This window comes from Chinchilla lanigera, unplaced genomic scaffold, assembly GCF_000276665.1.
Source record: "Chinchilla lanigera isolate Chin_1 unplaced genomic scaffold, ChiLan1.0 scaffold00125, whole genome shotgun sequence".
Classification (NCBI taxonomy): domain Eukaryota; kingdom Metazoa; phylum Chordata; class Mammalia; order Rodentia; family Chinchillidae; genus Chinchilla; species Chinchilla lanigera.
Window position 1 is genome coordinate 732,451 of NW_004955526.1, and position 11,517 is coordinate 743,967.

At 39.0% G+C, this 11,517-nt stretch overlaps 1 protein-coding gene across 5 annotated transcripts in view; it reads left to right on the plus strand.

The window, feature by feature from the left end:
- The first annotated feature begins 3,995 nt into the window (after nt 1–3,995).
- The window catches only part of Frk (fyn-related Src family tyrosine kinase), a 155,886-nt gene continuing 148,364 nt past the window's right edge, over nt 3,996–11,517 (plus strand). For 2 of the 5 annotated variants that reach the window (XM_005409755.2, XM_005409759.2), the window contains exon 1: nt 3,996–4,959. In XM_005409755.2, coding sequence (XP_005409812.1) covers nt 4,589–4,959 — 371 coding nt within the window. In that variant the 5' untranslated portion in view covers nt 3,996–4,588. The remainder of the gene's footprint in view (nt 4,960–11,517) is intronic. The other 3 variants (XM_005409756.2, XM_005409757.2, XM_005409758.2) reach the window with 3 other exon arrangements.

Genomic DNA, 11,517 nt, shown 5'->3' on the forward strand with positions numbered 1-11,517 from the left:
TGCTCAATATTGCATGTCTCTATTTGTTTTCCTGAGATACCACTTTGAAGATATAAATATGTACTACAGTAAGCATTGTTAATTTCCTACCACTTTGTAACTCTGTATTGTTTATATTGTTCTTTTGCTGTTTTGTAAATGGTTGTCTGATTGTTAATGTTTTCCTTCTTTTATTTTTAAAATAAAAAAAGTTATTGTGCTGTAAATACAAATTTCAATATCAACAAACAATAGTCCAATGAAAAAATACTAGGCATTAACAGTGAAAATCTTTCTTAGTTTAATACATAGAGCTTTGGCATTCAAAATTCTAGCTGTAAACCCTATTACAAAACAGACTCAATCCCTTTACAAAACAGGAGGCAAAAATGATACTCAGAAGGCAGAAGCCAGCCAGTGGCTTCGCATTCCTTTCACAGTGAACGTATCTCACATCACGGACATTGTGTACACAGCAGGTATGGTAGATGGCTGAGAAACCGAACCTAGAGCACAGCACCGGCCGCAGGGACTGCGTGTGCTCCTGCTCTCTGCAGCAGCCCAGCACCTGTGGCTTCCGTTGCACACTGACTGATGCTGCCGGAGAGATCAGCTGACTGCAGGCCTCGGAGCTGTCCTTCCAGTTAGTGTCCGTCGAGTAGGGTGAGCTGTTAGTTGACTGTTAGTAAATCCTCAGTGTCTCTGATTTTAAAAAGTGTAAGTATTGACTAGAAAAGAGATGCCTGAATTTATTTTTAAAAAGTGCAGCCCCTTTTGTATTTTAAGTAGGATTCACTGTTTAATGTTAACAGTATTATATCTCAGTAAAATTTATTTTGGTGTGACAGTTTACTACACTGAGTTAGGCCTCTTGAGACAATTTCAAGGCTGAAAAGTGTTACTAAGATGAGGATTGTACATTTCTGATTGATTCGTGAGCTCGTAGGATAATTCGTGCTGTGTAAGACTCCGCGGGACCCGTGGATGTTGTGTAAAGGGACTGCTCAGTCGGGAGGACGCTCGCCGAGTGTGGTTGCGTTCTCGCAGCCGCCGCCGCCACAGCGGCCAGGTGTGACTGTCCCTGGCCTGGCCGCTGGTCACCTCGGGTTTGGCTTGTCGGCTTTCTCCTCCTCCCACAGACTCCCGTTGCCAGGTGTGGTGACTACCGCTTGCTACAAGACGAGGTGAACTAAAGTTAGTTCCTCTAGCTTCCATTTGTGAGAGTTCTCTTCAGTGTTCATAAATAGGAGACACTGTTGCTTATTTTATATGAAGAATAAAATTTTCAGCTTTGTCTTAAAATGCCATCAGTGGTATTTGCCATGTGTTTATGTCATACTTTTAATCATGGAGGGAAAAGATTTTGAGATTTTTCTTATTTCAGAGAAATACTATCGTTGGAAGTAGTTTCTGATCGGGAATGACACCAGTGTTGCAGCTGCAAACGGAGAGAACCTCGTGTGCCTTTTGCCTGCAGTAAGCAAGCGTCCCTCTCTGTTTGTAGGAGCTCTGAGCAGGCGCGACTCCTGCGCCCTGTTCTCGTGCAGACAGGCTGAGCAAAGAGCAGTGTTCTCGAGACAGAGGAACCCCGTAACAGGGCTCGGACTCACGTCTTGAAGGATTTAACGTAGGAAAATGGCAGATCATTTGAGAGTGGTAAAGCTGAAGATTTACAGTTTCAGATTTGAAAGTCAGACTGACTCCAAGGTGTTATTTGAGGCTCAACCACTTGGTGGCCGTGCGACCTTAGGCAAATAGCTAACCTCTCAGCCTCAGCAGCTCTGAAATAAAATAAATATGCTATCATTAGCACTGTTTTTGTTTTATGAGAATTAATTGATGTACGACTTGTAACACTTTAGCACTGTGCCTGACATGCAGAAAGCTCTCCCAACCTGGGTTACTTTTACTAGTGCTCTTACATAGTACCTCAGCCATCTGCACCACTCATTGTGGTATGCAAGATGGGCTGGAGATAGGAACAAGCTGGAGGAAGGGGGATCAGGTAGGTGGTCTGTGGGATAATCTAGGGAAGATATTCTATTTTCTGTTTAATGCCCCACTCCCATTCAGATGAAATTTATCTTTAAAAGTTTGTAGAGTAACTGAAAAGGAAGACTGAGCAGACTGTGATGACTGATTAGCTGAAGGAAATCGCGGAATGAGTGAAGGGTCACTGCCGGCTCCAAGCTCGGGTGACTGGAGGGTTTTCTCAGTGTGCCACAGGAAACCCTATCCCTGCCTTTGGCTCTGTTACTCAGGCCATTGCATGCCTGACACCTTCAGATGGTTGGATGCTTTTTCGATTTCATTCACTTGCTTGGTGACTTTGCTGTGTATGTCAGATGTTTTGTCTTTTTCCAGAATGCCTTGTTATAACCACAGTAAAGACATGATGAGTCGAGAACCTTCAGAGTTTTGAAGTCTCAAACTCTATTACTGGGTTTGAATACATCTCAGCTGCTTCCAAAGCTCCTTTCATGTCTAGACCATGTAGATGTCTCAGGAAAGACTTCAATATCTGTGTCTTTCCTTAGCAGCACTGTTAGAATCTTGCTCTTTTAAAATTAATTAGAGTTTGGAACTAAATAGTCTTTATAGTTTATCAGTGTTTCACAGTTACAATTTTCTCTTTTGCCTAAAATGTGGATTTCTACATATAGTCTACTTAGGTCATTAAAATTCCAAAGCAACGATGACAAAGATCTGACTCAGCTTTTGATTTTTCTATTCTTGCAAACTGTTTCTTCTACTCTGACTTGGGACAACTGAGACCCTTGGGAGCTCATGAGGCCTTGTTCTCACCAAATGACCCCTCAGTGCCTGGGCTTAGAACAAGGCAATAGCAGCTCTGGCCAAGGCCATAGTTCTCTGTTTTTTTCATTCCTTTTCTTCAGTTTGACTATTCTCATTACTAAAAATGCTTTGCAGTTTGACAAAGAAGAGAGCTTTAAGATCATTGAAGAAGTGGATTAATTAGTTAAAGGCTCTAACAAAACATGGAAAGACTGCTTTTAAAAGGGAAAGAAATTTTGTTGGAGGGGGGAGGCTATTGGAGGAGAAGGCTAGTGTTTATACCCAGGGCCTCAAGGTTGCTAAACATGTGCTATACCATTGAGCTATAACCCCAAGCTCTAAGAAGGAAGTTTTGAAAAGAAATGTCTTCTACAAAAACAAAAGACACATCATAAAAAGCTTTGGGTCTTCACTAACCAGTACACATATCAGTTTTTCAGTCTGTGCAGACTGACTGCCCAGTTGCTCTTGAGATCCAGGAAGCACAGTTGTGAGACAGCTTCCCTTAACTAGGTATGCAGAGCAAAGCTACTGACTGCCTCCTGGAGGCTGTCCTGATTTCAGTCTCTGGCCCCTGAGCTGTGCCCATTAGCACCACCATGTTAGTAAGAGCTAGTGAGCCCTGGAGATGAAAGTTTAACAGGAAGAATCCCCACAGCAGGTCCCAAAGAGCCCTTCCACTTGCGTGTGTGTGTGTGTGTGTGTGTGTGTGTGTGTGTGTGTGTGTGTGTTTCAGAAATAGTACCTGAAGAATGGGAAAGTAAATGTCTCTCCGGAAAAAAAAAACAAACAGTGTTTAAGGTTCTTAGTGTTTTAGCCAGCTGTTCTCTTACTTTTCCAGACTGTGAATTTACTGTGAGGTTCTTAAAATCTATTCCTGATGATGGGGAGGGAAAAGAAGGTAGGGACTCAATGATCCTTTCCTAAGTACAGTGTGTCTGACAATAAATACTTAAATAGTCCATTTGGCTGGTTTTTGTTTTCCCTAGCAGCTGCAAAACAAGCCTACAGTTTTGGGAGAAAAAAGAAATTTCAGCTCTGAATTTGTGTTGGGAACATTGCACGGCAAAAAGTTACCTGGGCTAGCCTGTTTCTCCAGGGTGAAACGAAAGAAGTACTGATTGGGCGGCTGCTTTAAGAGTCTGGTTCCTGGTAAGGGTAAGGGGGCTGGTCTGTTCTGGGTGTGGGAGAGGAGGGGTAAGGACTGGAATCTCAGTTAGATCATAGACGAAAAGAAACCAGGAAGTAAGGAGAAGTTATTACAGTCTGAACTGAGCCCAGGATGGGCAAGGCAACAGCCTCTGCAGGTTGGTTACTCATTAGCAAAAAAGAAAGGGTGGCTGGCAGAACGAGAGAGAGGAGAGCAGCCTGAAGTGTGGGAAAGCTGCGCACATAGGACAGGTGGGAGACTTCACCTGGGGTTAGTATCTTTTTTCTTGCTAACATTTTCTTGGAACACAGAACAAAGTCACTGTTTTCTTATCTAAATAAAGCCTCTTACCTTTTTTTTTTAATTTAAATTTTTGTTGTGGAATTCCCTAGCAGACAGGAAGAGAGGTATCTTCTGACTGAGCGGCTGCCCATTTTCCACTGGATTCTGCTCTGGGGCAGCAGCTGCAGCCACGGACAGCGAGGCACTGTGAGTCTTTCCAGGCAGAGCTTGCTGCAACCAGGTCTACAGGACTTGCATACTCTCCAGAGTATGGTGAACTGGACCTGAATTCAAAATTGTCTGGTGCTGGAGAAAAAGGTGGATCTGCAGAGATTACGAGGAAAGGAAAGCCCCTCTCCCCTTCTACTTGGCTAGGCCACAATGGGCAATATTTGTTTGAGGGTCTGGGCGTACTTGCAGCCCTATCTCCCCTGTGTGTACCAGGACACTGACAGTTCGGTGGTGATCGAGAATCCAGGGGCCCACTGTGGCCCTGAACCACCACAGTCACTGAAGCAGAAACCAGAGAGAAGCCACAGCCAGTACTTTGTTGCTTTGTTTGATTACCAAGCTCGAACCGCAGAGGACCTGAGCTTCCGTGCAGGTGACAAACTCCAAGTCCTGGACTCTTCCCATGAGGGCTGGTGGTGGGCCAGACACTTGGAGAAAAGGGAAGACAGCGCTGGCCAGCAACTGCAGGGCTACATCCCTTCTAACTACGTGGCGGAGGACAGGAGTTTACAGGCAGAGCCGTGAGTAGTGCATACTGCATTTGATTTATTAGCTCTCCGAGGGTTGGCTAAGGAATTTTCCTTCCTACCTATGACCTCCTAATTGCCAGTTGCTTAGAAATTCTACTGGTAGGAACCCACTAATTGAAGCATACCTTTCCTACGTCTCTTGCGAAGTAAGAAAGAAATTGCCAGGTAATTGTTGCTGGAATGACTTTGATTAGAGTACGTGAGCCCACAGGCCACGGGTGCATTTTCATCAGCATAAGCAAATGGGGTTAAAACTACATCTCTTCTTTCTCTGTAGAACAACTCATGCCTCACTTTTAGAAAAGAACTGTGCTTCACTTGCAGATACATCATAGGACTTCCCTAAATTATGCTTTCAGATCTAAAGTCCCTTTCTTTTTTGTTGTTGTTTTGTTTTGATTTTTGTATGTTTTAACTTTGAAGCATTTCGGAATGACACATCAGTTCTAGCCCTTATGCTGATCTTAATTCCTTTCAGTATAAAAGGCACACACAGTCTCACTAACATCAAAGACAACATCTACGCTATACTAATTTTTCTAATAAAATTGGGGTGGAGAAATTTTTCACTGGATTCACAGAAGCTGAGTTATACTACTCGATTTATGATAATTTTTGCTTACTATGATTAAAAACTGGCCAACTACAGACAGATTTTTTTTTCTTGATTCTTATTAGTACATGGTTGTACTAATAAGTACATAGTGATTACATTACTTGTGGTGTGTTGGTACAAGTACATCACATGTCTTAAATCTTTTTTAATCCCCTTCCTTTCCTTTACCCCCTTCCCTCCATCTCTTAGTCCCCTTATCTTTTGCAAAAGACCTATGTCCCCATTTCCTATTGTCTATCTTTTATTTTGCTCTTTATTTATATTTTGGTTTCCTCATATCAGAGAAGCCATGCGATATTTAAGCTTGTGTGTCTGATTTATTTTTCTTAACATTATGGTCTCAAGGTGCACCCATTTTCCCACAAATGATTTGTTTGTTATATTTATAGCAGAGTAGTACTTCACTGTGTGTGCATACCACAGTTTCTTATCCACCCATTAATTGATAGACATATAGACTTCTTCCAAGATTTAGGTGTTATGAATTGTGCTGTTATAAACATGGCTGTGCATGTATCAAGATACTATGATGTTTTTAACTCTTTGGGGATGATATCTAGAAGGTAAATAGCTGGGTTAAGTGGAATTTCTAGTTTCAGTTTTCTGAGGAATCTCTATGATTTCCATAGTGGTCATACTAGTTTACATTCCCACCAACAGTGGAGAACAGTTTCTTTTCCCCACAGTCTTGCCAGCGTTTTTTATTATTTGACTTCTTGTTATTGTTTGACTTCTTGACTTCTCCATTCTCTCTGGAAGTAAGATGGAATCATAGTGTTGTTTTAATTTGCATTTCTTTAAGGGCCTGAGATGTTGACATTTTTACATGTATTTATTGGCCATGTGTACTTCTTCTGAAAAATAACCACAAAATTTCTACATGAATAGATAAAGATTTTGTCCTGGAAAGAACAAGACAAAGAAGAAGAAAAAGTAGAAGAAGTAAAAGTAGAAGAGTCTGTTTTTATCCTGCTACTGGAATAAGTCTGATGAACCTTAGTGAAACAAAGAAGAAATTTTTATGTGCTTTTCCCTTCATCCATGCACCCATCCATCATCCCAGTGCTAGCTACAGTAGTGAGTAAGGGGGTGTGGAGAGAGTGAGAGCTGAGTATGAAGTGGATTGGGTATAGTCTTCACAGTGGATCTGTGGAGTCTGGTGGACTGAGAAACAAGTGGAGACTTATTGATTCCAATCTTGGGCTTTGGTTTGAATGAGATCTAAGGCTGGGAATGTCTCTCAGGAAATGGGTTCATTTTATGGAATGATTCCTTAATGGAAGAATTACTGGGGATTCACTCATGTTCTTATGTAGGTGTATTTTCTTTTTATGTCAGCTGCAATGTCCCTTGATCCCAGGGAATAAAATGGTAAGATACAGCTATAGGACATTCTTGCTGGCTTCCAAACTCACATGTCCAAATGTGAAGGGCCATTTGCTGTTTCTGAGATTCTTTCCAACATCATATGCCTATAAATATTAATCAGGGTCTTATTTTATGCTGTGCTAGAAATGAATTGAAATTCAGACTTTTTTGGATGGAATTAATGAGTTCTCATTTGAAATCACCTGTGTGAACATTTATTTTTTTGTGATACTCTATAGGAAATATCTTTTCTTATTAATTGAATGTTTACATGTATTTATAGGTTTTTTATTGCTATACAATTTCTAATGTGTGGCATTATGGATATTTTTGTTCAAAGTAACATATATATTACTAGAATAAATACTATCATGTTAATATTTAGTACCTCGAATTCATAACCTACTAGTTTAAAAAATGTTCAATTCATTTAATTAAATGGCTTCCATTTCCTCATCTGCAAGGTCCCTGGGGTTGCCTAGACCTCTGGATTTCTTGATTATCTGTGAACACAAGTACTTAGGCTTCATAAGCAATGGCTCAGTTACATTACTCTCTGGCAGATTTGCAAATGCTGAAGGTGAGTGAGTGAACTCACTTCCATAAGATAAGTGACCCAAAGCTGATCCTGTCCTGGGTAAAAGATTTGAACACAGTGTCTTTACTATAAACACAAACTAACTCAGCTAAATCACTGTGACTATTTTTCAAGTTTCACGGACATATATAATCAAGAATTATTCTGTCTCCCTTGCGTGTACTTCCTGAACTGTTATTTTAAAAATAGTTCTCCGCAGAATTTTATTTTTAATTTTAAAGAGAGCAGTAAATGAGAAACAAACAAAGAAATAGAACAGTAGTAGCATACCAGTATCACAAACATAAACAAATCAAAGCAAGAACATTCAAAGTGATACAGGGTCTCAAGACAGAATAATATAAATCAATGGTGGTTGTTACATTGCATATCGCTATCCTCAACTACATTGCTCAGATTACCAGATGTAAGAATGAAAGATTGCTCAAGCCTTTATAGGGAATAAGAAAATAATTATTTGATAAAACAGTAGAGATAATACAGAGTTTCACTAGACAAGATGGTAGGAATTCATCATGATAATTCCATTGCATATTGTTACTTTCAAATCAGTTGCTCACACCACCAGACACAAGCATGCACAATTTTTGTCTGTCACTACCTACCCAGATCTCTGCAGTGAGCTTCCATTGGGATCTCCACACCCACTGGAATGAAAACACGATGACAGCAGATGCCGTCACTCTGCCTGCTGCCAGGCTTCTTGTTTTCTTCTAAGTGCACATGGAAGCTTTGCCTGGGAACCGGGGTTACTTCTGAAGGTTCTTGCCACCACATGGCTGAAGTCCTTTAATGCTTTTAGTGCAAATTCTGTGGCCTCTAGAATTCCACTCCATTTCAAAGAGAAGTGATTTGTAATTTTGCAGTCATCGTAGTAGAATGCTTTACCTACAAGAGGAATCATGCAAAATTCTTTTAATATCTTTTCTTTAGTGAATTTTTTTTTTTTTTTTTTTGACACAGGGTCTCACTATGCAGTTCAGACTGGGCTTGAGCTCACTTCACAGCCCAGGCTGGTCTTGAACTCACAATGATCCTCCTGCCTCAGCCTCCTGAGTGCTGGGATTACAGGCATGCACCACCATGCCTGGCCTTAGTGAATTATTTTCAAACCATCATATACTTTATTGGTTTATTGAGCTCCATAAATAGAATTATGAAAAGACTATCATGCACATAGAATTAAGGGAAGATTATTGTATATATTCACATGAGATGAATAAGCAAAAGGAAACTAATGAAAATTGAGTCATCTAATTTAGAATCAGACCCATTTAATGTAGTATATATGCATATTTATCTGTTTACATCTATATTCTTTACTTGCCTCAGTAAGCAAACAGTGCAAGTACTTGTGACATGTGTTAATCAGCTTTCTCATCACTGAGACACAGTACATATTAAGCACCCACAACCTAGAGGAGGGGAGGATTAACTGGCCCAGTTTCCAGAATTCAGTACATGATGGAGGCTGGTTCCAAGGCACAAAAGTCATGACAGAAGGGCTTGGGGAAGCAAAGAAGCTTACTTTATGGTGGTCGGAAAGCAAAACAAGGGAACAATGCCAGAGCGCAAGTGGTCAGGGAGCTTTGGTAGATTAAAAGAATATGCCTCTGCGACCCACCTAGATACCCTAAGGGGAGTGTTCTATTAATCTGTTAAGCATTGCTTAATCCAATGCATTTGACACATCAGATTTTTGGTCACAGGTTCCAAGACAAATTATTAGTGCCAAGACAAATCAGTTAAAGGTTTTAATTTGTGGTTGCTTCACTTTATTTTAATAGTTAGAAGTAGAGAAATAGAAAAAAGAACTCCCCTATTGTTAAGAGAAACCAGTTTACTTATTATTATTGTTATTTATTATATCCTTTAGAAATTCTTTAACTTTTCTGAATATTTTACCTTAAGGGATATAATAATCCAATTTTAAGTAATTTTGTCTCTATAAAAATCATTGTATTTACTTTACCCTCAATTTGAATTTATTCCTAGATCCTTTTATAGATGAATGTTTTGCTTTAACTTCTCAACATAAAATCCCTCAATCTTGGGGCCTTATTATTTAGAGTTCTCTTTAAATATACTATTCAGTGTTTAAAAAGATATAGTGAAATTTCATCCAGAAAACATGGGTATGGAGAATCTTGGAGCTAAGAGAAATGGCTTTAAATTCCATTGTTTTTCTTTTAAAAATTTTAAATATTGTGATATTTTAATGAAAAGCAAAATGATCAGCAGTAGTATAATTTGCATGTAGCATAATTTATCTGCTCTCTGGCTCACATAGTTTACCTAATTGCCTAGGTGTGTCTTTGGTGTTATGTGTGCACTTTTATGTCAAAATGAACTACAGTCAGAGAGAGCATCAGTTCAGTCTCCTGGAGACTGGACTGGTAGGAGGAGTGTGATAACCAAGGGACCCAGCAGATGATGATTACAGTTCCAGCTACTTGACCAGGAAGGCTAAGGGTTTCTGTTAGTGCAGTCAGTCTGACTCTTTTTTGCATGTGAAATGTTCTTAAGTGATAACAATAATGAAATATACTGCTGGAATTCTGACTCCAGAAGCTTTTCAAAAGCATAAATTAAGGTTTCATTAAAAAAACCCAAACAGGCCTGGAATAATAGCTCAGTGCAGAGCACATGCGTGTTATTTACATTCACAACATTGAAGGAAAACATTCTCATCACCAGAATAGTCTCCGAACTTTACTCTTTTCTTGAGCTCCATATCTGTCAATGTTGTATACTTGTGCATGTTCTTACTTGGGTCCTTTACACCAGCATGGCAGTGTCAGGTGAATGACTCAGCAAGACAGGAATTAGCATTGCTTTGTTGCATGTATAACTGGGCTTTGTTGAGATTTCTGCACTTGAAGATGAAACTATAAAAGTTATGAAGTTTCTTTCCTCCCCGGTCTCAAACATTCCAGTCATTGCCATTGTCTGGCTTGAAGAAAGCAGTGCAGTGAAATGAAATGCCATTTTCTTAGAAAGATTCTTATATCACCATTTAGAACAAAGTGATGCTTCCCTGTTTGGCAGTTTGAATACTGCAGATTTTAATAATTATCAAACACAAGTTGAACCCTGATTTCATAGTAATTTTCAACCTAGATATTGATTTCTTTTTCAGCTGGTTTATGAAGTCAACTTTTGAATTTCAAATTAAACAAAGATAGAGAAATAATGTGGTTTAAAAATTAAAATTACTCATAATAAAAAAGAAAATAGCAGCTGAATATTCATGAACCTATCTGACATAATAGGTTTTATCTACTTTGTTAAACCACTAGAAAATCACCTATGGACAATTGTTCCTTCAATTGTTCTATATCTAGCTTATATTTTTCCTTTGTGTATATTATGTAACAACATAATATGCATATGTTGCAATGGAAACAGTAAGTTTTTATTGCTCCCCTAGTATAAAACGTACTTAAACACTATAGTTTTATTTATTTTTAATTTTTTTCTTTAAATTTTATTTTAAAGAGAGTAGTGCAGGAGAAACAAACAAACAAAAACATAGAACAGTAGCAGCATACCAGTAACATGAACATAAACAAATCAAAGCAAAAACATTCAAAATGATACAGGGTCTCAAGACAAATTAATACAAATCAACAGTGGTTGTTAACATTTTATATTGCTATCCTCAACTACATTGCTCAGATTATCAGATGTAAGAATGAAAGATTGCTCAAACCATTAAAAAGAATAAGAAAATAATTCTTCAGTAAAACAGTAGAGATAATACAGAGTTTCACTAGACAAGATGGTAGGAGTTCACCACTGTAATTCCACTGGATATTGTTACCTTCAAATCAGTTGCTCAGACCACCAGACACAAGCATGAAAAGTCGATCAGAACATAAAAAATTTTGCACGTTAACTATTCATTTCAATACATCATCAGACAACAGCAATACAGTCATTGCAGCTATTTATATATATATATATA